Source organism: Platalea leucorodia (assembly GCF_965183815.1).
Source record: "Platalea leucorodia genome assembly, chromosome: Z".
NCBI lineage: Eukaryota > Metazoa > Chordata > Aves > Pelecaniformes > Threskiornithidae > Platalea > Platalea leucorodia.
The window spans coordinates 21,571,757-21,597,976 of NC_138858.1; the positions used below are offsets into that span (position 1 = coordinate 21,571,757).

General features: G+C 40.4%; 1 protein-coding gene across 2 annotated transcripts in view; it reads left to right on the forward strand.

The window, feature by feature from the left end:
* Positions 1-5,081: 5,081 nt before the first annotated feature.
* Positions 5,082-26,220, forward strand: part of RAB3C (RAB3C, member RAS oncogene family) — a gene marked incomplete at both ends in the record, with an annotated part of 132,313 nt that continues 111,174 nt past the window's right edge. The window contains 2 exons of one of the 2 annotated variants that reach the window (XM_082335814.1): positions 5,082-5,138; positions 14,689-14,916. In XM_082335814.1, the coding sequence (XP_082191940.1) occupies positions 5,082-5,138; positions 14,689-14,916 (285 nt within the window). The remainder of the gene's footprint in view (positions 5,139-14,688; positions 14,917-26,220) is intronic. The other variant, XM_082335815.1, reaches the window with a different exon arrangement.

Sequence of the window (26,220 nt, forward strand, 5' to 3'; positions counted from 1 at the left end):
ACAGTGCAAAGATAGATTACCCCAGTGCTCATTTCCATCAACGGCAGAACTGTAGCGATTTACGCTGGTCCCTTATGCACAAACATGAAAAGCTACATTTCAGTTCTGTGTTACCATTTTAGTGGTTGCAAAGTTTAACAGGGAAGAGACCGACAGTACCTTCTATACCGAAAATCAGGAGAAGGAAAAAAAGCATCACTGACAAGAACCATTTACTTGTCTTTCATTGTAACGCAAACCTGTCAAGTCTCATGTGATGAGCATCAGACTTGCTCTTTTAGCCACTGCTTTCTCATTCCTCACTGTGGCATCTCCAGTTCATGCATCAGCAGCGTGCTGTCATGTGGCCTGACGTGTGAGTCTCGTCTGTTGGGATTTTAAGGACTTGCAGAATCTGGCAAGGTCACAAAACCAAGCATCTACACAGCAGTGAAGTATCTTCATCTGTTGCAAATATAACAACTTCCTTGGTTTACCCCATGACAAGATTTTATGTAGTTTATCTGTCTTCTAGCCTGATGGGAAGTCCCCACAGACTTTTTTCAATGACTGTGTACCTGAGATCTGTGCTTGAGACAGATCTTGTTTCAGTGTCACATCTGCTCTCAACAGAATTTATAGTTTCATTTCAGAACCGCATTTTGTTAATTTATGCTTGCCTTCATGATGAAATAATGTTTAAAACTCTCATTGGAAAGAAACATTCCTCAGATCTTTAATCACCATTTTCTTGCTCTCTTCATTTCCTGTTTACATAGTCAAATATAAAGATTGCATTTTTTAAAAAAAAAAAAAAAAAAAAAAGTCTAAAGAAGGCATACCTCAACATTTACATTTTGCAAGCATCAGCCAGACTTGCAAATATGACAGACTGAGTCAGGGTGAAAGACCTTTACTGCTCAGTGAAAGACCCATGACTCTTTTCCTTTTCTCTGCATCCAAAGTCCAGTCCCAGGGTAAGTCAAACAGCATGCAGGAGTAAAACAAATACTGTGTTCTAAAAGGTCAGGGGAAGAAAGAAAGCTATTTGACATTAAGGAAAAGAACATGAGAGAAAACATTGTCAAGATGTATAGATATTTCAAAATGGCTGGCATTTTGTACCTAGCAAGGACCTTTATTTTCTTAAATCAAAAACTGAAAGGATTTGTATTTCAATCTAAAAATTACAAGAGAGGAACAATGATCATTAGTTAACTCTCTTTGCCTTATTATTCTCCCTCTTAACGTAGGCTTCTTCTACTTCTGAATCTTACTTACTTGTTAATTTTATAGCATGGCCTACACTTTGAAAGTTCTGAAAGCACAGAAAATATTTGCTCCCAATACATGCATTGAACTTGTGAAATAAAAGTTACATTGCATTCATATTATTTTTACTTACGTAGACCTCTAGTGAGAAATTGAGAAACAGCTTTGTCAACGTGTCAATCATTCCAAAATTCACTCATCCAAAACAACTCAGCTGCATACAAAACAGCTGTCTGATGGTGCCTTTGTTAATACAAAATTTCTTATATTTAGTATGCAGCCATGAAAATTATTATCTTCTATGTACTGTAAAATTAGTGTTTTGGGCAAAAAACAAAATGTGTTATACAGACTGAAAAATGTCCTAAAATCACACTGTTCTACATCTAGATAAGCCAGATTGACTGTATGAGCTATCTCATGGGGAGCATGCCCATTCTAGGTTAGCTTTTGTGATGACATATGTTATTTGAATGACTATTTGCCATCACCTAAGGAAAATGAAAATTTCTCCTTTTTTCTATAGTCCAAATTAGCAAATAACAACTAACATGTTCTGTGCATTGCATGATTCAGCATTTGTTATGAGAAAAAAAAGATCACTCTTGCGGGTGTTAACAAATGAAAAGGAGGTAGGATAATCAAAGCAGTCACTGAAAACCTGAACTGATGTTCACGACTACGTCTGCAGTGTTTCTACTATTCCTGGTTAAAAGAATTAGACATTTTACTAAACTGGGTCCCTTGTATGTTAGCACCTGGTGAAAGTAGCTAGTTCATAGTAATTATGTACAAAAGAGAGCTTCAAGCACACCATGTTCCAAAAATGTTAACAGATTGTAACCCAGTGATTAGTAATCAACAGAAATTCCTGCCCCATGAAAACAGTGCTCTGCGGTCAAGAGTATCCAGGAGTATTGTCACAGCATGCCACTGGACTAGGATGCTTGAGGTACAAAACCTTAGCTGTGTCTAGCATTATACTATTTAATTCTGGTCCAGTTCTTTCCTATACCATCTTCAAAAGCCTCTGAGGCAGACAGAAAGAAAAGGACAAAGTTACTGCCAGATGACAAATAATAAACAAAACCCAAGGAATTAAAAAAAGCAGTATTGTCTCTTCAACCAACACACAAAGCAAAATCTCAGCATTACTTCTTGCGTTTCTATGCCGTTTAAAAATTAAACAAAGAAACAGAAAAGTATTGTTTATGCAGAGATGCTGTTTACTTTAACATTTTAGTAAAAAAAAAAAAAAAAAGATCCCATGCTTTAAAGAAGGACATATGACAATATAAAAAGCAACCCTGCTTTATATTCTATTGATAGTTTCCTATACGGACGTTTTAGGTGAGAGTTTGCTTAGACACTTCAATGCTAAGATAAATTCCAATTTAATAAAAAGATGTGGAGGATCTTTGTCTTGGGATAAATTTGGGAACCCGGCATCATTTAAGTCTTGTAATTTCTAATACAGTATCTGCAGTAAATCTACTTTAAAAGTTTAATAGAATAATAAATCCAGAGTATCTACTTTCTAAATTCTATAATCAAAAGCTTCTCTGAATATTTTAATCTACAGTTTCACATATCTATTTAGCTAAGATGTAAGATGGCATTCCAAAATGAGAACTGTTTCATGGAAAGCAATAGTTTAATATATTCATGATTGTCTAATATAATACTTTCTTAAAAACAAAACTCCATAAAATGCTTTAATAGGAGGAAGAATATCTCGTGTTTTTCCATAATTGCAATTGGTAACAAATATAATGTGCCCTGTTTTCAGAGGGAAATGGGTTGTTACTCATGATTTTTTCGTATGTATTCACCTAAAATCAATAGCAAGAATAAATCACATGCATTAAAAAAAAAAAAAAAATCAACTTCTAGCATTCTCATGCATGCATGCATATATACAGATGGTCTAAAACGTTGAGCAAATTCATGATGTCCACATGCCCACATTGGCAGAAAGAGTAACATTCAGTGTTTCATGTAGGAAAGAATCAGCTGCAAAAATGCATGATGTCATCATGTTGTTGAAAAAAACTCCATTTAATTCGTATTTTCAGATTATAGTGAGGTATGTTTAAATAGCTGTAAATGAAATTAAAACCCTGCAGAGCTGGAATGATATTACTCCTGACATACACGTTAATCCATATTAATGTCTCTATTATACCATTTGCCTGTGTCATAGCTCCTATAGGTGATTTACGTTACTTTACACATACCACATACGTAGAAGTGGGTAGTCCACAGGGCAGCCTGCCATTTCCATGCTGCCTCAGCCGCCGCACCTGCCTCCTCCTGCCCTTCCCCTCTGCCCGGACAAGGTCCAGCTCTCAGACCTCGGGCAGACATCCCCAGAGCGAGTCACCTTTGCTGCTCACACCCACGGTTCATCCTCACCCTTCCAGTAGAGGAGAACACGCCAAAGCTTAAATCTGAATACAACACTGCTTATCCACTTTTCTGCTCTCTATGGACCTGTATATTTGGGCCCAAGATAAATATGGGCTCTGCGTTAGAGCATGAGGTTATGGAAAAAGGGCCAAGAAGATGCTAAGAAAACATCTTCTTGGACAATAAAATTCAGCATTAGAGACACGCGCAGAAGGTGTGGTGCTTTTTTGATGTTTTACTGTCATTCCCTCATGATGACCTCGATATTGCCATCAAAAACGAGAGCCACCGCCCAGAAGCGATGACACCATGTCCACGCGGGGCTCCCGCCGTCCTACAGTGGCCTGGCCCGGCCTCTGCCTGCCGCTGTTTGTCAAAGGCCGGAGAAAACCCAAGTGGGGAAAGAGAAAGCAGAGACAACGGGATATGATGAAGAGGCGGAGAAATCATGGCGGTTGTAGGGACTGTTACTATGCAACAGCACGGACACCAGCCAGCAGCCGCCATGCCAAAGGGCGCTCGGCCTGGCTCGGCCCCTGGGCCGGCTGCGGGAAGGAGGAGGCAGGCAGGAGAGCGACCGAGGCACGCCGGGCGCTGCGGGCGGCGCCGGGCCGACGGGCGCCGCACGCCCGACCCTCGGGCGCCCGCGGGTCGCGGCGCGGCGGGCCCGCCCGCCTCGGAGGCCGGCGCCACGGAGGGGCGGGGCGGGGCGGGGCGGGAGGTGCGGGCGCCCCCTGCCGGCGGGGCGGAGCGGGCCCAGCCCGGCTGCGGGCGCGGGGACAGAGGGACGCGAGACGGCAGCGCGGCGCCGGCGCCTCCCGCCCCGCCCCGCCCCGCCCCGCAAGCGCTGCCTGCCGCGCCCGCCACCGCCCTCGCTGCCCGGGCCCGGCGCTGCTCCCCCGCGGTGGGGCCGCGGAGGGCAGCGCATCCGCCCAGCCGGCGGGCCCGGCTCCGCTAGCCCCGTCCCTGCTGTCCGCCTCGGCGCGGGCAAACCACGCCGCGACCCCGGCCACGGCGCCCCGCGCTGCCCGGCCTCTCCCCAGCCCCACCGCCTCTACGCGGCCCCGAGAGGAGCTCGCGAAGCGCCGCGCTCGCCCCGCCGCCGCCCGGGCTGCACCGCCTCCGCCCACGCCGTCCTCGGCGGCGGCGGGCTGCCGGGCGCAGGGCGTCCCGGGAGCTGTAGTCCTTCCTCCCCGCCCTGGCGGCGGCGGGCGCGGGGGAGCGGGGCCGGGGGACTACAGCTCCCGGGGGTGCGCGGGCGGGGGGGGCGGTGCCGGGGGAGGAGCGGGGACAGCTCCGGTGCTGATCGTGACGCGGGTTTGCCAGCAGAGCCCGGGCGGGCAGCGGCGGCGGCGGCGGCTGTTGGCTCGAGCGAGCGAGCGGCGAGCGGCAGCGGAGCGAGCGGCGGGCCGCGCCCGGCGATGAGGCACGAAGCGCCCATGCAGGTCGGTCCCCGCGCCGGGGCCGAGCGAGCGGCGGCGGGGGGCGGCGGGCGCGGTGCGGCCGAGAGCCGGGCGCTCGCGGGACGGGGCAGGAGCCCCTCCGCCCTGCAGCGGCGCGGCGGGGCCGCCGGGCCGGGATCTCCCGCTGGTGGCCGGGAGTGTGAGGGGGGAGGCGGTGAGGACGCCCGTGTGTGAGGGGCCCGGGGTGCGTCGGGGGCCCGTGGTGCGTGTGAGGGGCCCGGGGTGCGAGAGGGGCCCGGGGTGCGTGTGAGGGGCCCGTGGTGCGTGTGAGGGGCCCGGGGTGCGTGAGGGGCCCGGGGTGCGTGTGAGAGGCCCGGGGTGCGTGAGGGGCCCGGGGTGCGTGCGATGGGGCCGGGGGGGGTCGTGTCCCTGTGGGGGGGCTCCCCGGCGGGCGGTCTCGGGCAGCGCGGCTCCCCGGGGCGGGGGGCAGCCGGGGCGGGAGGCTGGGCGGCACGGCCCTGCGGTGGCCGCCACCCCACCGCCGTGGCCGCGGGTGGGTTCCGGGCCTCATTCGGGCAAACCGAACGCTCTCTTACAGATACTGCCCTATGAGCGCTGGTCGCAGCTCCCCTGGGCGTGAATGGGTGTAAGTTGTTAGGCGATGAGATGTAAAGAGGTCCTACCTGGCTGCGCAGGAAGCTGGCAGGGTATCCCCACCTGTTTATTCAAGGAGCAGTTATCTGTCTGCACCAGGGAGAGGTGGCTCATGGCTAGAACCGGGGGTAGCAAAGAGGTGGCCCCTTTTCAGCAGTTTTTATATATAGAAAAAAACAATGCCCCTTAGCACTGGAGAAACAGATGCTATACAGATACAGGTCACATTATGCAGAGTTTTTAGCAGTTTCTAGGTTGTTGGTTCAACACAGTTTATGCTGGTGAACTGTACTTCAGTTATTAATTAGCACCTATTTTATAATCTCATGCAGGAGCTCTGGGGGCCCCAGACTCTACACTCAAACACATGATTGTTTTTTAATAGAAGATTGGTCATGTTACCAGTGGCTTGGTAACAATCAATCCTGCTGATTTTATACAATGCAAAGAGCACTTCTGCAGTCTGCTGTGATTTAAGTTATGAACTGCCGCTCTGTTAGCTAATGTTGTTCATGCTGGATATCTACTCTGGCAGAAATGGAATTTCAGCTTGAAGGAAAGGTCTGCATCCTCTTCAATATGCATGCTCAAAAGAAGTCTGAAATCTTAAGTTACACTGATATGGAGTTGGGTTTGCTTGACTTTGGACAGAGACTGATTATCTCATGAATCTTTTGCAGACCAATTGCTCGGATGTTACATGCTGAAACCTTTCAACCAAAGAGGTGCACTAGAAATAAGCCATTCTTCAGTAAGAATGTCTTTCAGTTTTCTGATTGGAAGATAGCAATAATTATGATGCTCTTTAAAATGCCTAGTTCTGCATGCTACATGCATGTGTTGGAAATGTTTATGTGGTATTTGCCGTTTATTTACACGTGCTTATTGAGATTCTGAAGTCATGTTCAGTATGTATTGGCTTTGGAGAGCATTTCATTAAAAGCAAATTTCTTTAGTAAAGGATGACAACTACAGATTGGTCACTATTGCATTTGATATTTTTGACAGGTGTTGAATTCACTGACGTTGTTAAATAGGTGTAGAAACAAAATGGTGGTACAACATTAAAATAACATCTAAAGAAAGGAAAGTCCAGATATAAAAAAGTATGTACTTGACACATATCACAGAACGGCATCTTGGGTTTTTTTTATATGATTGTCAGTACAAACGGAATTATTGTTAAACATAATTGAATAAACGTCAGCAGAAATCACAGCCTTAGTATAAAAAGAGACAGCAGAGAGCTATAAAAACCCCTACAAATTCTACTTTTTCAAGGCTGGTGAGATGGTCAAACAGTATCTATTTTTAAGCATATCTCATCCAAAATTATAATCACAAGCATCTGGATTTTTCCAAGATTTGAAAATGCAGTCTGGCAGATGAGCTTTGATTTTGACTTCTAGTTTCTGCATTTTTTTTTCTTTCTTCTACTTACACTATTCCCAGCATACTCAAATATTGTTCTTATTAAAGATTCCAGTAAAACAATATTCTGTTGTGGATTCTTCTTCTTAAGAGTCTTTTTGTTTTCCAACGTTAGGCTAGTATGGTTGGGCCTTGTTCAAATGTGGTTTAGACTGGCTGAACTAATTGCTTGATTTATCTCTTTTAGCTATCTGATTTCCTATTACATGAAACAAATGTAGCTGCTTCTTTGCACACAGCAGATTTATGGAACAGTCTGTTACAGAGCTACCATCTCTGAATTGTAGAGCAACAGAAAGAGTGATCAAGTGTATGTCTTTTGATCGTGATAAAAACAACTCAGAAGAGAGTGTAAACATTTTTTTCCATTTCCATCAAGCACTAATTAAAAAGAAAACTAAAAAGTTAAAATATTTTAGCAGGATGAGAGAAAGGGCCTGTGCAGTGCCACTGTCTTTCTATATTTATGAATTCTTTGTTTCAATCTCAAGCTCATGCCATTTCTCTGCAGACAAGAAGGGCCAACAATTACCAGAAAGGCAGCCCAAACAGTCCTTCCAGAGAAGGAGTTACCTAGTGTAAAGGTTTGCTATTGTCATCTGTTGGATATAATTGTATCTGGGTCAGAGTTTGTGACTACTGATGTTTTTTGTCAAAGAACAGATATAAGTCTTAGTAGTGCTTATGGCCATTGAGAGGGCTTTGGTTTAGAAGTCAAAAGCAATGAACTCTCTTTGCAGTGAAACATATTTGTTTAAGAATTGGTCTGAATTAGTTGAAACCTCTGTGTATCTCTCAGTAGTTTCCCCTAAGGCTTTGGGGAAGTGAAGATCCAACAGGAAGTTCTCAGTGATTCATACACTGATTCACTCCCTTCAAGTTTCACTCCTTATCTGATTGTAGCACGCAAATTTTCTACATACCTGCACTTTGCCAAAATAAAAAAGCGGGAGTATAGTTTGGATAACCTGTTCTTCATGTTTATCAGAGCATATGGGCATTAATAGTGGTAGTTTGTAGAAAATGCTAGATTTCTAGAGACCCTCTCTTTCATTTGCCAGGGCATCAGATCATTTCAAAGGCGACTGAGGCCATACAGGTGAGGGAAAACTAGGAAGTGGGAAATAATCTGTAAATAATCTGCTTTGCCAAGGAAATAAATGAGAACATTGTCTTCTTAGCTTTTAATATCCTTTTGTCACTGGCAATGGTTACACCCAGACAAAATAGGTTTATAACAGACACATCCAAACACAATGGAGAAGGGCAATAGCAAGCAAAAAGGCTGCTTCCGGATATTTAAGAGGTTATTATAAAATTATGATTAAAAAAACCAAATCAAAGCTGTTAGACACAGGAGTTAGCATGGCCATTCATCTCCTTTCACTCAACAAAATTATTAGATATGTCAGTCTTGGTTCAAATTAGAAGCACTGGTGTAGAATAGCCTGCCAAGCCACTGAGTCCATAGAGCAAGTTGTATACACCTTTTTGTTAGCCAGTCAAGCTGCGTTTGGAGTCAGTAGTCCCCTTTCTGTCACTAACCCTTTTTGGAAGTGTACTGTGGAAGCTTGTTCCCTTGCTGGTTAGATACTCTAGTCTCCAGCTCAGAGGCACTCAGGGCTAGTTTATACTGACTTCTTAATGTCCAGTGTCTGCTCCAGTATACATCAGTTTAAATAGTTATCATTCCCTAATGTTCACTCCAGATTACTATCTAGAGAAACAAGCTGATATTTTGCTTACTCCTTTTTTTTAGATTTCTCTCATAAGCTCAGCTCTTCATTCTTCTGGTCTTCCTAATAACCTTTTTCTGTACTTTCCAGTTTGAACTCAGCTTTCATAAACACGCTTGACCAGAATTGTTACTAGTGGCATCTCACCAGTGCCTTAGACAGTGGCATTAGTATTTCACTTTGTCTCTTGGCCTGATGCAGCTGCTCTGGCAATTGAGCAGCTGCACAGTCTTTGCTAGTCTCATGACCCTGAGTGCTGCACTAAATAGGGCAAATGGCAGAGGGCTGTAGCCATCTTGTCTTCATTCTCTTTCTTGCCCCTCGGTAAATCCAAATTTATTTCCACTGGAGTACGTGGCCTGAGACAGCTTGTATTTTTTCTTTTCAGAGCTGCACTATTTCGGTGGCTTCTTGACATCCTGTGTTAGACTAACCCACTTAGGACTTTATCTCTCAGTTTGCCACTGTTTGGAGAAGGGGATTTAGGCAAACTACCTAGAGTGGGAATTGGAAATATGTTTCTTAAGCTACCCTTTTCATGGAGAAGGTAAACTTAGGTTAAAGAAAGACGAACAAGGGATAATGCTCTAGCTCACCACAAGCAGATTCACCAGAATCTGTGTGCTAGAGCCTTGACAGAACCGTTCTTTACTGCACCTTGCATTCTGCTGTCCTGGGCAGCTGCCAGCACTGGCCACGTTCATGCTACTTCTGCTGATATGAAGCAAGTAGAGCTTCTTTAAAATGTTTTAGACTCTCACGTCTCTGTATCTTCCCAATATTCCCCAACTTGGCATTTCAGTATGCCGCTTATAATAAAACTTTGCATTTCTAGCTACACCTTTCAGACTGGGTTATAATTTGCTTACACATATTCATGAATCTAACCTCATAATACCTTGAAGCAGATAAGCTTCTCCTGATGCTGCCAAGTACATTGGTTCACAAGCTGTGCTCTGCAGATGGCTGGCAATCCGTAAATTCCAAATAAGTGGCTGGTGCATTGTCCGCTGAACTCTGTTAAGTCTTATTAATTGGTCAGTTAAAAATTAGGTGATAAGGATTTGTGAGAATTGGCTGTGGTCTGCATCTGTGGATACTGATGTATTTGTTGAGAGCACACCAAAAGTAAGAGAGGTTAAGCAGCTTGCCCAAGATATAGAAAAAAGGAAAACAAAAGTCATAGGATGCCTCTGAAAGACTTAGGAATAAAATCCAGTATCTAGGTTATTGCTGTGGTATTCTACCTAGAAAATCATTGGTTTCTTCAGGACTGGGTTATATTGTCATAGCATTCTTATATATAAGGATCTTGGTAACATTTTGACTACTCTAATGATGACATTTGATATGCACATTAAAGACACTCACTTGCAGTGCATCCTACCTACAGTCCAGTGAGTTACAAACATTACGTTTTCCTATTGTATTTCATTGTTTCAACATCCATTGATTATGTTTGACTAATTATATTCTACAAAAAGCAAAAAGATCACCTCACAAAAAGCTATGTGTGCAGGGAACTTTGTTTTTTTACTAAAATAATGACTAACATCAGTTTCTTTTTATAAAGCAATGGCCATTTATACATTTCTACACTGTATATAGAAAAGGAGTGTTGCTCTTTGAAACAGCTGTAAATTAGCTAATGAGTGTCTGGCTAGCATCTTTGCTATAGATAGACAAAAGGCATTTTCCCTGGGCTTACTATCAATCTTTTCCTTTAAGACATGCCTGTTATTATAGTTTTTAAAAGAAAACAATGTATTTGTGAAAGGCACAAAGGAATGAACCGCAGTATTTTCAATCCCAGCTTTTCTTGCCCTTTGCATGATATTTTTCAGGGGCAATTCATCCTGCATTAGGCATCCAGAGTGGTATGCATATATAAGTGCAAACTGAAGTGATGTGCAGGCCAGGGAGGTCATGGCATGCTGCTCTGCTTAAGTGAGAAAGCTGTTCAAATTAATTCTGTCAAAGAATGAGGTCTTCTAAGGCCATAAGAGTAACATAGCCAAGTATTTTGTTATTAACACGAAGGTGGCAGGTAAACACCTCAACCCTTTCCTGTTTTAACCTGTTTCTTTTGGTATCAAGGAAACAGCTGAACATGAGACTTGAAAATTACCTGGGTCTGATATAGAAAACTCTGCTTAATGATTAAACTTGTCTATGCCCATAAATAATCAACATTTAAGGAGTTCAAAGATGTGCTGTAAGCAGGGAAGCATACAAAGCTATCCTTTTTTGTCCTTGGACCGTATTCAAGCTGGGGACATACCTTCTCCCAGTTTTGATAAGGAGCAGGCATGTGAGACCTCCTGACTATAGGTCTTCTGATCGTTGTCTTTAGATTAGATTTCCCAGTGGACTCTAAAGTCTGTCCTGAGTCCTCTAGGAGGTGGCCTGAGACTGCCTGAGACCCATCCTGATGGGTGTAGGGATCTGAATAGGGACTCATTCTACGAAAAAGCAAGTATGCAATATGCCAATGAAAATAGCCTTGTGCATTCTGTCTTCAATTTTACTAAATAAGGGAAAAATTTTACAGAAAACTCAATGTGTTTTGCTGAAAGTGATGCTTGCTTAATATATCCATTTAATCATTTGAGAAGAAAACTTTGTTAAAATAAAGGTAAGAGTTTTGCTTTCTTGGAAACAGAATATCGTAACATTAGTGAAGTTGGCATGTTTATTTGGTTCTTGTCCATGTACGTAGCATTTAATTACAGGTCTGAACTTGGCATTCCTGGTGATTATTTCCAGCATCGTTTCCAAAGGAGGAACGTAACATCATCACTACCTTCTTTACATTTCTTTGCCAAATGCCTCTGTAGCAGGGACACGTCCTGCTAGGAGCGAACTGACATATTAATACATCGGGAAGTGGGCTACAGTGCATCCCATACTTACTTGAAGTCAGCAGCTTGCATTTAGGAAAAAGAAGCACTGCAGTCATATTCACAAAGCTCAAGAGGCCCAAGCATCTAGGTTTCCCTTACAGTCAGAAGAAAAATAGAGACTCCTCTAGAGTATCATTTAGAGCAGGAGCCTGATGTAGGTGAATTGTACTCTGAAGAATCTGTCTGTGTGCTTACTACTGAATGAGTGAGTTTGGGAAGTAGTGGCAAAGTCTTAGCACCCATGCTGAGTTTCATGTTTCTTCAGACCAGTGCAGGCACTAGTACTTTTCTAAAACTCATTTGGGCTTTGGGCATGAGCAAGGATCGCTATCAGTAGTCTAAGGAGACTGTCTCTCTAGGCTAAAGTTAGTCTTTTCAAACAGTTTGAATTATTATCAATACCTCACTAATCATCTCACGATTCCCCAGGTGGGAGGTGGAGAAATTAGTCCTTTCCCGTGCCTTTCCTATGCCTTTTGCATCCTGTAATAGGCAGACATACTCCTACACCTGAAATAAAAGTTGGCTGCAATTCTGCGTTCAACGTGCCCATAATTTTGCCTATGGTACTACAAGTAATGAATCCATAAGTTCAAGTCACAATGAAGGTGTAGGGTTTTATCTTTTTATTATTTTTTAGGAACTTTTAAGGAAACTATTGCATGGGCAGTGCACATGAACACATTAATTCAGAGGAGCACTGAAATTTCTTTGTGGGGCAAGTCTGTGTTTAAAACCATCCACAGAAAACACATTCTTACTCAGGGAGGCTCAAGATTTAGCAAGACTATTATTAGAATCCAGGTCTCCTGATTCCTCTGCTCACTGATTCATACTGTTCCTGAAGTGTTAGGCATTAAAATACATGGGAATGAATTGTAAGGCACATAGGACTGAGGACCACAGATGAAATGAAAGGCAAACCTCCTTTTTGTAAACCTTAAATAAGTTGAAGAAGCTACATGGAAGGCTTCCTAGGAGATAAAATCAAGAAAGAAAATTATTATTCTTCTTGGTAGAAGTGATAACTACCGGTTTCAGCTGCTGCATTACAGAGAAGAGCCAGAAGGGCAGTGGAACAGGCTGCTGGGGAGAGTGTACAGGTTACACGCTGGGATCCCTAGCCACTCCACAGTCTTTTGTCGGCTGGATTTTACTGACCTCTTGTTGCAAACTGTACACATCATCAGCATACTCTTTATTGCTTTATAGCCAGTTGTGATTAGACTGGTATAAACAGCATCTGATTTTGTTTTTCTCATGTTCTAAGCAAAATATCCCCAAATAGTTTTACAAAAAGGGAGAGTAGTGAAGGCGGACAGGATTTGTTTCTGTCTTTTGCCATAGAATATGTATTCGTGGTAATATTTAATTTTTTGTTCTAAAACTTCTTTGTTGCATGCCTGTGAAAGAAGTGAATAAATATTAAGGTCAATGCAAACACTCAGGCTGCAAGCACGTAGATATCCAAAACTACATTTAATCAAGAACTTTAGTCACTACCAAATAAAAGGGTAATTCTGTAATCAAACACACCATACTGCATTATTTATGAAATATACATCTTACAGTGAATTTTCTCTCAAAAGCTTGCTACTTCCATTGTCCCCACCAGGACTTTTTGTCCCCACTTCTATATGTCTCTTCAGTAGCCCAAAGAAGCTGGCATATTGTACTATGAGACAGCAGAATTAGTTCAGAAGATTTATGCAGTAATTGAAATGCTGCTGAGAAGGTGGGTTAGTGTACAGCCCTCACCCTGGTTCCAGCTGTCCTCTCTGATTGCCCAAATGCACTCTGAGATGTCTAACTTAGAACGTTTTGACGTGAGCTGCTTTGCCATAAACCTTTCTTTATGTTAGGATATGATGTCTATCTTTCTGTCTGAAAACAATGTGCAAAAGTGTTGCCCTTAGTATTACCAAACTCCAAGAATTTAAAATCCTGCCAAGCTCCCAAAATACTTGAGATTTTTTCTTAAAAAGCATATCAGGTGAAACACGACCTCCTTCTAAGTTCTTTATTTTTGCCATCTGTTTTTTGAGCATCCCATTTAGAATTTTGTTCAGGTTTTCAACTTAATCTCTGCAACTCTCCTGAAAGCCAAAAGTGTACTTTTTATAAATGGAACCCATGATCTTTGAAGTCCCTAGAGCAAAATAAGCTTGCTATTTAGCCGTATTCAGTAATCTGTGCTTATTCAGGTGTTTTATATAGTTTAGAAACTGTATTTTAAGGACTCAAATTTGAGAACATTGACAACTTCCACATATGGTGACGTTGCATTAACATTGCAAATTCCAAAACTATGAAATAGACTAGAACTAGAAAAAATCAAGACCTTATTTCAGAGGTATATACCCAACTCACTATTTAATGGTATGGTAACTGAAAGCTGGTAAAGGCAAAATGCTTTGAATAAGGTTACAGGCATTACAAAAGACAGCGGAATATTTACAGTAAAGTAAATGGTTCAAGAATTTTATCAGATATAAAACATAGTAAGGTTTTGCTTGGAAATATACCTCCTGTGTCATGATAGAGCATTGATCTCTTATTTCCTTCTTGTACAAGTGAAGTATTTTTGTCTATATTTTCAATGTCTCTTTCATTGATCACATTTTCTGAAGGTAGATCTTTTTAATGATATACTCAAGAACTGTCCTGGATTTTTAGAAATTTTTTTTTTTTTGGTACCAGTCAGCAGTGTTATTTGTATCCTCTTTTCCAACTGGAACTATTACCATGGATACAAGAATCTTAAAAAGAGTTAAACCTCTGTGAACTTCTTCTTGAGTTCATTCATATCTGGTATCAAAAACTTCAATAAAATCTAAGTGTTTCCGGTTTTATATGATACCAGAGACAATAAACTATTTCTTTTTTTATTTTGAATTACAGATGGCATCTGCTCAAGATTCCAGATATGGCCAGAAAGATACATCTGACCAGAACTTTGATTACATGTTCAAACTGCTCATTATCGGCAACAGCAGCGTTGGGAAAACCTCCTTTTTGTTCCGATATGCTGATGATTCCTTTACATCTGCATTTGTAAGCACGGTTGGGATCGATTTCAAAGTAAAAACGGTTTTCAAAAATGAAAAAAGAATTAAGCTACAGATTTGGGTAAGCCAAAAATAATAATTCTATGAACTATACAAGCCATAGCAGTTTGATAGACAGCATTTAAGATATTGTAGGTTTGCACTGAATGTCATAACCTTTATATATATATAAAAATATATATATGTAGCATAGTAATGAAAAAGCAGTAAATTATTTCCTGCATCATTTTTCTGTCTTGAATAATAGAGTGTAGCCAGTATTTTTAATGTATTGAAGTGCAGCAGAGTATATATTCAGAGTTAAATTCCATTAAGAAATAACATAGGTTGACACATATTGATATCTGTGCAGTAAGCTATAAACAACTGTGCAATCTCTAGGCTATTAAAAGTGATACACGTTATTAAAAAGTACCTGGAAATACCAGTTAGGATCTGGTTTCTTCCCTCAAAAATTATAAATTCGTGTAGGAGCTATGATAGTGGATGCATAACAGAAGGCATATTTTTTTGCTCTGTTAGTTATGTTTGTCATCCTGATCACCTGAAACATCTTCCTTCTTCTGCTGATGAAGGAAAGGTGTGGAAAGAAAGAGTGTAACAGCTATGTTGCCCAAGTGTACAAAAACCCTCGTCCCTTGCCTACACCTTAGAGATGGTAGAAAGATGCTAAATGTAGGAAAGTGTGATGCCAGGGAATAGGTGTTCTTTTCTGCAAACTTTCCTCAGAAAGAATGGATAGCCAAAACTTATTTATGCAGGAGCCACTGATGCTCACATCTCTTAATTCTTGGGTGATCGGGTGATACTCATTTAAAGGAGAGGGAGGGATAGCAGAACATTTAACAATGTGGGACCTGGAGTTAAAGCTTCAGGTCTTTGCCATCTTCCTTGGGTGCCTAAAGATCTTGAGCAATGTTTCCTTTGTGAGATATTCATAACAGCCTTATTAACCAAGATTTTCTTTTTTGTGCATGAATACAAGTCATTTAAAAATTTATTTAATGATAGGCAGCCATTAAATATCAGGAAACCTGGGGTCAAATACAACCAGTTCACCTAACACATTTTGAACAGCAGATAAATTGGGTATCTTTTTAATATGGCACAAAGGTGAATTTCCCAGAGTTGTCTAGGCTATATCTCGTTCCTGTCTTTTTAGGTAGGCTTCAGCCCTTGATATCTCAAATTATTTGTTCTGTGCCCACTAGGAACTGGAACACGGACTCTTTGCCTCTCAACTTCTCTACATTTTTAAGCTTAGATTCTTGCTATTATCATGAGTATAACAGTGCTACATACTAAGTAACTGTATGTCATATGCATGCTTTCACTGCAATAACTTGCTAGTTCCGTTGTAGTACTTTAATGTTGGAGATCACATGGTAATTCACATTGATACTACCTTATTATTATTTTATAATGGAGCAATAAAATTGTGTTCACATTATAGTCTTTACACAGTTCTTCTTTTAATCATCAAGTATCCTCTACAATAGATTTTATTGTTCATGTCTGCAACAGCAGCAACGTTAGTTTACGACGTATTAATGTCATTAGTTTGACACCAAGTATATTTCTCGTAATGCCTCTCCACAGCAGACTACAAATATGTGCTTGGCTCAAAGCATTCCATTAATCTAAACGGGTTCAGGGCTATCCATGGCATAGAGAGGATGTAGCAGCTGTATTCTTGCCAACTGGAATAAACTTCCACTTCTAGCAAAACAGACATTTTGTGGTTCTTTGCGTGGCAGTAACATGCAGAGTCCAAATGGACTCTGACAGTCCTGCAATTGAAATGAGTGAAACAAACACAAGGGCTCCATGTCCCTTAGGGAAGAGGGAACAGAGGCTCAGAGCATGGAAGAGACCTTCCTAAAGTCACCTACCAGGACGTAAGGTTAGAGAAAGGACTTCAGATCTTACTTTCATACTAAAGCTTTTTACCCCAGCCAGCACTGCATCTTGGTTTGGTTTTTTTTTTTTCCCATTAAAATTTTAATGCCAGTTCTTAAAAGACCTTGTCGTTGCCAAATTAACCCAAATTGCAACAGCTCACTATTGCTGTTCGCACTTTTTAGACTGAGTATTCTGCATTGGAACATTGTGTTGCGGTTATGCTTGCTAGTAAATTAGTTGACTGTTGCACCTCTGGGACCTTAAATAAAGTCAGTTAAGTATCTCAGAAAGCTATTCTAGTGCGTGAAATCTGAAATAGAGCACTATTATCCCATCTCATAAGCTATATCAGCATCCATGTTGTTAGATAAAATATAAAGTTGAATGAGTCATAGTGAGTGTGCTTTGATGTTAATTCTGAGTAGAAACATGCATGAGGTTATAACACTTCCTTCAGAATCACAGGCAAAGTATTTGGTGACATCATGTGGTAAATGATATTCAGCATATACGAAATAAAATATTCTGAAAAACCTCACAGGTTTGATTAGTCAGCAGAAACTGGAAGTGCAAATTTAAAATGTGTTCTGAATGACAAGATCAGAACTGAATTACTTTGCCATGTACTGCAGTGAAGAAATACATGGAGTGCCACTGCTCTGCTGTCCTTGCCTGGCAGTAAGATGCAGAAATGCGTAAATAGTAATGCTGTTAAGTCACTAAAATTCCCTAGCTAGAGACACAGTTAATCTAACATGTGTCCTGTTACAATTTTGTACATAGTCTTCTTGGCTAGACATTTAAAATTTGTGTTTAATAGCCCTTTGAGCATGATGCTTTGTGTTTAACTTGAAGCATGTTGGAGCTTGAAACACTGATTTCTTCACAGTAAGATTCTCATATGCTTACCAGTGAAGGGTGCAAGTTTGTTTGAATGTCAGCATGGGCACTCAAGGAAGCAGATTCATTATTTCTTAAGGAAATTCACTGTGTGATTATCACAGATGAACTAGCACAGGTTAACAGGTTAAATACTGGGATGCCCTGCCGGTCTTTTGTTTGTTTGAGGTTTTTGCTTGCTTTGAGGCAATGGTGTCTTATTCTTGGATTCAAAGGACCTGAATTGAATTGTCTTCTTTCATTGTTCAAGTCAGGGAGGATGGGGCACTCTGTAGTACTGACCGTTATATCTCTTTCATATGGTCTGAAAGAGCCTGCTGGGAACACTGTAACGTTTGCTTTTTTCCCTTCTGAGCCAAACACCTTCTTTCCACAATATTTCTTACTGGAATTGAGAGATGCTCAGAGTTCAAGTGCTATATTCATTAGTGATAGCACATTACCTTGTCATAGCACCACCAGCTGGCCTGAAATTTTGTTTCACAGCAAGTTATAAATGAGACAACCCTGGTATGGACATTACGAAGACAGCATATTAACAGTTTTTTTACCTCTTAAAGGAGAGAAATCCATAAAAAAGGCACTTTACCTAAAAAGATATTGATTTCTCAACAGAAACTATAATAAATTTTGGAAAGGAATTGTGCCTGTATGTAGCACATGCCTGCATAGGAGAAAAGTCCATCAGAGGGCTCTAGGATGTTTGACAGTGTCAAATAATAAACAGCAATACATTTTTCCTCTGTTTGGTTTGAGCTAGTAATATTAAAGGCATGGGACTGGAAGGCTTTAAGATTCTTTTGGTTTCAAACTGCTAGATTTCAACTTATGTTGAATTAAAAAAAATTGCTTGTCAATACTAATTCTGCCAAAAATAGCTCAGAGGTGTAAATCAGAAAATAAAATTAACCTTATAAATCTATCACTGTATTCACTGTATAAATCACTACATTCACTATGCCTTGTAGCTGTGATGCCATAAAGATTTGCATTACTTTTGTAAACTCTGCCAATGGTTTAATAGAAATAACACTGCAAGAGCTTATGGAGAAAATATAGGCTAATTTGGAGAGCAGAATATGTTAGCTAACGTTTGTCAAAATAAATCATTAGAATGGGGGAAAAAAAGGAAAAATAAAGTGCAGATATTGATTCCTAGAAGACAGAATAAGATTTACAAAGACAGGTCAACATATTTGTTTAACTGACATACCACATCTTTAGCTCATGTTTAAAATTTACTTGATCAGAACTCCCAGTGATTTCTAACTGATTTCAGTACAAATTTTGTTTGAGGAATAAAGCATCAAGTTTTCCCTCTCTGATCTGTTTATTACACAAAAATGTTCTAACTGCATTCATACAGCAATATTCACATAGTTTCTATCTGATTGCAGTACTTTGGGGCAACTATCAAATAAGAACATGGCACCTCCTTTTGCAGCTTAGATGGCTTTTCCCTGGGACTAGTCATAGACTTCATGGACTAGGTACAATGATCACACACAAATAAAAGATATCCTCCTAAAGAAGACAGTGTAAGAGCTGCTTGTGTCAGCATATCCTTCCTAGAACTGTGTGTGACAGTTTCATTTGATACCCAAAATGCTGCTGTCTTTACATCAACTGTTTTCTGTAAATTGTCATAGGGCTTAGGGACTAAGTGAGGACTAGGTTTTATACACTGAATGAGAAAATCCAATGTGATCATTCAATAATTAAGATTATAGTAGCTGTTAAAAAAAAAAAATCAATAAATGTTAGGCACCTGAGTTTTTGCTCTACAAGCTCCCTAACAGTCCTTTAGCAGTAAAAAAGGGTTCAGTTAAAATGAGAATAATTTTGTGTGTGTGTATGTGTGTGTGATAGAGGGGTCTGTGGGAGTACCAGTATGAATGAAAATTGCCTTGATATTGAAGTCTTCAAGGGGTATCCTGCAGTAACTTGCAAGTGTGGAGGCAGTGCAATATTGCAGAAATATCCTGTAACAGTGACTAAGGTTATAGCATCAGTGCAAGAATCACTAAATACACTAGTTCAGAAGAAAGGTAGTGAAAGCTGAAGCAATAAAAGGGGAGTTAAGAGTAGCATGTGGAGATAGTGGATAGCGAGTGTAGCAAATGTTTCATCACAGGAATTTCAGGGCCTGATTTTGTCACATCTGACTCATCTGAGTATTTTTAATTGGTATGATAGCCACATCAAAGTTTATTTCATGATTCCTTTCTCAGGTGCTGGTGACAATGTGTAGCTGCTGCTTTGAATACACAGCCTTTTTAGATGAGGACAGTAAATCAAATACGGAAAATGAAATTTCCTCATCTCAGCATGAAAATCAAATGTGTATCCAGTCATGTATCAGGCAACAAGTGATTTGAAGACAGCAATATAGAAGGCTGAAAACTGCAGGGATTTGGGATTTCTCTGGATGCACCTGTACTAGTAAATTAAACATAACAAGACTGCCCTTTGGCACCAAGTCCAACTGGCATGGAATAGCCTTTGTCCATATGTTTAAACTCTTTTAGTCTCTGAAAGAGGATGGACACATCCAGATTTTGTATTGAGAAAGGTCTGTTGTCCTGTGCTAAGTCCTGAACCTTGCCCTGGAACTGTTAGGCAGAGTGTTAGCAAGCATGGGTCAAACTGTGCCAGAAAACATGCTGGCAGTTTCACGGTATAGACAAATTCCATAGCCTCAAAATGCTCCCTGGCACAGTTTAATTTGCTGTTATAGGCATGGCCTGAAAAGGCGGCAGCCTCAGCCAGCCTTCGGTTAGGCTGACCTGTCTGTGGTCATAAGCAATGCAATGCGTTCACAAATATTGTTCTGTCAGAAGGCTCTAAAGGAACCATTCCTGGGAAAAGGTGGTTAATGAGGAATGTAGTTGTGATGGACAGAATGCAGACTCTTTCTGGACTTTCCCTATTAGCTGAAACAGGTGAAATTCTAGGCAGCTTTTGTTTTGGTTTAAGCTGCCCTCCAACAGGTGAATGTTATCCCAGTTGTGGTTGGATATTGTTAGCCTAAAATATTCCCTTTCTTCTCCTGTGCTTATTTCTACACAATACATATCTTTGAAGAGCCATAAACAATATTTAGCTGGAAGTTTTGGGATAGGATCCTATTTTCATACTGCTGTATTGTTTCATGCACTGCTTCTTACATCTTCATTGAGAGCTCTTCCACTTATGTGCAAGTCATATTTGGTATACTTTATTTCTCAGAAGTACTAGCATTCGTTAATCATTATTTTTCCATAATTGTTTTTTTTTCCCCTATTGTTTGTAGTACCTGGAGTTTTCAATAATAAATATTAAAGATTTGCACAGCCAAGAGAAAGCCCGTTATAGTACAGAAAGTCCTATTGTGTTCAGATCTCAGTCAGAGAATCATCACGAGTTTTTAATCTTTGTGTAGCTTGGGGATCTTAATTACTTACAGAAGTTGTATACTTTCCTTAATTTAGGGATTCTTAGTGCTCTCTTTACCTTGCCCTGTTTATTCTGTATTCTGTTTCTTGTACCTGTTCTTCTGTTTATATTAAAGTTGTGCCCATGGATCCAGTTCAGCTCAGGTTTCCATTGTTTTAGGTAAGTAGCCAAGAAAACAATGGTTGAATACTTCACTTTTAGCCAGTCAAGTGGGAATGAACAGGTGGGAAGGGCAGATGGCTAATGTAGGTATTTGTTGGGGAAAAGAAAACTGCTTACCTAAAAAGCAGACAAGACAGCTTGCTTTTCCTCTAACCTTTAGTAGATGCTAGTAGTTTATATAATCCGTATAATGTATCCATAATGTAAATAGTTTATCTAGCTTAAAGTTTAAAGACATCAGAGCAGAAGGAAATACAAGCAGAGACTGAAAAGATAATATGTGTGTTATTTGAAGTTTGACTACAATTGCTCATACAATGAGGCATGATGTGAGAGACAGCACCAAAGAGTCTGAGTGAGAATGGGACCAAGAGGTTACGAGACTGGGCACCATAAATGGGGTAAAAACTCAGAAACAGTTACAGATACTACGTGTGATGGCTTGTATTATTTCCTTGCAAATCACACTGCAAAAGCGGTAACAGATATGATCCTACAGTCCTCTACTGGAAAACACAAAACTGAACTCTGTAAAACTTTTTGCAAGAAATGCTACCTTGGGATCTATGCTGGGTGCAAAATATAGATGCATCCATTATAAACAATACACATCTTGTAAAACTACTTGACGTATTTCCTGTATAGAACCAGGGCCCAGTCTTCAGAGCCAAGGAAGATCTTGGCAATGTAAAAGGCATACACAGTTCAGATGGACTTCAGTGCAAAGAGCACATGCTGTATACTTTGTGAGACTAGCCACGTGGGCCAGTGATGGCATTTTCAAAATTTATATGGTCTTATTTAAAAAGTAGCACTGGCTATTCAAATATTGATGTGACATTACAATTTTATTGCTCTAAAAAAGCACATGTCTTGGAGATTTCAAACATTGGCTCTAAACCCAACTCAAAAAAAGGATGGTACCTATCACTTCAGCACCCTGGCTAGAAAGCCCTGTGGCCTGATGCCCTGTGCTTGCTCTTACACTCATACACACCAAAGTGGTTGCAAACTCTGGCCTCAGATAGTTTGGAGAGGAAACTTGAGGTAAATGTGCAACTGTAACTAGCATTAAATTCCCCTATTTTTCCCAATATTTCAATGGTTTTGTAAAAGCCTTCTGTAATATTAAGTCAAAAAACTTTTACAAAGTTCTGTGCTTTACAATCCCCCCCATTGCCTACTTCAGTAATTTTGCTGTATAGCTTTGCTTGCAGCATAGAAATCAGGTCCCTGTGACCAGCTTAGCACTATATATATAATCAGCTGGACTTTAAATATTCTTTGACAAAGGCTCCTGTTGTCAGTGAAACGATACATCTGTATTCAAAGGCAAAGATTAATTGGAAAGAGAAGGTGGCATTTAGTGTAATTAAAATTCTAAGTAAGGGTTATCTTGATGTTTAAGTGGAAAGTTCCATGGGGATTCTTTAAGAGAAACTGAGCTAGTTTAAGACACTTTCTAGAACACTTTTCTGTAGTGTGTCTTAGGCTGTTTTCTTCATCGGACTCCTGGGAAATGCATCTTTCCATCATTTAGGCCAAAAAATCGTCATCCTGCCAGACCTAAAGTAATTGCAGCTTCCCCTAACCCATCACCAGGAAGTCTGGTATAACATTTTTTCATCTGCCTTTGCCTTCCACATCATGATCTGAGAGTCACCAGCTTTTCCCATGTAGGGAAGCACATACCAGTGGAAGAAGTGTCATGGACCAGCACTTACATGTGTGCAAGCATCATATAGATGCTACATAGGCTCCTTAAAAACTGGTGATGAGAAAGGGAAAGGGAAGACAGAAAAGTCTTTCATATATGTGTATCTGAACAGCAAGATCTTTGATTTTGCTCGAAGTGAGGAGTCAGGATGGGAAGGAAAAGGAATGGAATGATTTTGCTGTGATAGGGGTCTGAAGCAAGAACAGTAACCTTGAGCTAATGTTGAAAAACAAATGAGCTATTTTAATTGTTCAGGCTCAATAAAAGCCAGAGAAATCTGACAGTATACTTTAAACTGTGAGATGTAACTTTTGCTTACTAAGCTATAGTTTTAAGAAGCAAGAATAAGTCTATTTCTAAAATGAAATTAATGTTGACAGCATTCCTTAAAATGAAATCAACCATGCTACCAGGTCCTGTGAACCATTTTAGTGGCGTATTTAAGACATCTGTGCAGCTGCAGTAGATCTACAAAGAAAAAAAAAAAGCTCATACAGGCTCTTCACTGCATTTTAATAAGATTCGTGTTGTAGATTAGAGCAAAATGTTGCACTCTTGCTGTGCAGTTGTTGCTTTGAAATCAGGGAACCAGAGCCTTGGATGGGAGCCATAATGTAAATACTATGAAAAGGGGAGTGTAGAAACAGTATTTAAAGCTCACTTTTGCCTTCTCCTGCTGCTCAGTGCAAGCTGTTTCCCTGTGCTGCGTTGGAACAGCTTGAAGTAATCCTGAAATTATGCTGGGTTGAGAGGGGCACAAATGACTGAGGGAGGATGGGGGTCACACAAAAGCAACTCATTTTTATTTAACACTACCCAGTTTGCATTATGTTCTGGAAGTAAGCTTAAGTGCATTTTGTAAGAAGCCAGAGCCATAAGGGGCTCTGTGTCACATCAGGATAATGTTTGTAGTAGCTAACACATTATGGACAATCCACTCAGCTTTTACATGTGAAATGATAACATCAAGCAAAACAGCATCCCTGGAGGATTTAGCTCTGGATTTACATTGTTATTTCTTGGTCAGCTAAGAAAAAGCAGTTAGGATATTGGTTGCATTTTTTTCTAGTACAGAAGCTGCTTTTTCCACTTTTCTTTCTTTTTAGTGTAGTAGAAGGCTAATCTCCTTCAATCTTTTGTGAATAAATATATTGTTCTTCTGTAATCATCTAGGTATTTTCTGGTTTAACCCAGATTGTTTTATTACTCCCTGCTCATAAACAAATTCTTTCCACAGTTTTTACCTTTTATGACTTTATTTATTCATTAATTGCAGTTTGAGAAATACAGAGAATTCTGCCTCAATGAATTCAGTAAACAACTCAGATAGAAGCTGTTGATGGTGTAATTTAGACAACTTGTTTACTCTAAAATTAAGATGGTACGTAGGTATAGGGAGTTCTTACTTTCCTGCCCATCGTGTTATTATTTAGGTGTATTTATAAAAAGAAAAAGGAATTTAGGTCTGTCACAGGAAATCAATTGTTCTGTTCTGACAGCGAGAATACTACTTGGTGGACATTTTTGCCCCATATGTATAGATTGGTTGCTATTGACTTTGGTTTATTTTATCTGAAAATAAAGCCAGCCCTGCAGAAAGGAGTGTGAAGTAACCTCTCATAGCGGTTTCTGGTTTTCCTTTCTGGATGGTTTGGTCTGTCATAGTGGCTAGCAAGGCCTATATTTGTTCAGCTTAATGAATCATTCTAGGGTGACCTGAGCTAAAAAAAGCCTAGAAGTGTAATATTTTATAATTCTATACTCATCTATAATTAGGACTTGTATTTTCTGCAGTATCCTGAAATCTTCTGGGACTGCTTATTTCTGACCTGTTCTCTAAAAGATATTCAAATTCTAGTCATTATATCAGACTTCTTAACAGCAATAAGTGCAATTTACTTCAACTGTAATTTCTTTGGAGAAGTCTGTTTGTGATTAGGGTTCCTAGATTTTAGTGGATATGATCACACATGAGACAGCTTCACCTGTGCTAGCTGTTAACTAGAAATGCAAGAGTGAAGTGTGGAAACATCCCAGCTGGCTGATGTAAATGTAAGATTCTTTGACTGGAATTAAGGAAATTTCCTGGAGAAGACGGAGTTTAGTAATGAAAAGAAGTGTGGGTAAGGAACTAATGACAAGCTGTCTTAAAAGGAGAGGACATCTGACTTAGAATGCATTGTGGAAAGGTTTTAGGACTTAAACAGTTAGTTAACATAATACATAGTATGTATATGCTATTAAAATTTGTTAATGATGGGAAGATGGGAAGTGTTACTGCTATAGAAGAGGATTAGTATACCATACAGAAAAAAATCGTCACTTTCAAGTGTCAGGTAATAGAAATATAATTTAATTTAACAGTACCAAATTGGGCACTTTGGGAACAACAAGAAATTATTTTATCAGCTAGAAGTTACTCAGTTAGCAACCACTGAAGAAAGGCACAATCTGGGTATCCAAGAAAGACAAAAGATTCCTACCAACCATCCAATGAAAAGCAGTTAATATGGCTCTTGCATGTGCCTGGTGAAGTATTTCCAGAGGAAATGGGACTATTCCATTATCTACTGCACTGGAGATATTTTGTATGGAGAAAGGAACTCAGGCTGAAGACAGGTGCAGAAAAACCCTATTGTAATGAGTAGAGGAACTAAAGGAAATAGAAGGAAACAAAAAGTGTGGCTTTTTTACTCCAGAAAACAAAGGCGAGACTAGTGCTTTGTTTTTTCATGAAGTAATTTTTTTTCAATAAATATACTTAATTTTGCCCAAAACGCACAATTCTCTGCTGAGAAAGAGTTTGGATGGGAAAAATATGTAGGCAGGCCTATTGTTTACATGACATCAATGCGCTGTTAGAAGAAACCTGTAACAAATGGACAGGACATGCACTGATGGTCTGCATAACACACAGAGGCGTTCATGAATTGCCTTAGAAAGCATGTGTGGAGGTGGGCTGACAAACGGCACATGCACTGTTCTGAATGCTCCCAATTGCTCCCTCCCCAAACACACAGTGGAAATCAATGCTTGTCTGACATTTTGTATACAGCAGTGGTCTTACTTACAGTACCTCAAGGACTCAAGTATTTGTCTTGCTTCATGTCCATGAGACACCAGCCTTCCTTCTGTTCTTATTTAGGCTGAATTCCTTTTGGAAAGTCCATCCATGCAGGTGCTAAGAATGCTTTTTTCACAGTGCTCTGCTTCAGGCAGTTTAATGAAATGAGGGGGTCAGAATAGTGT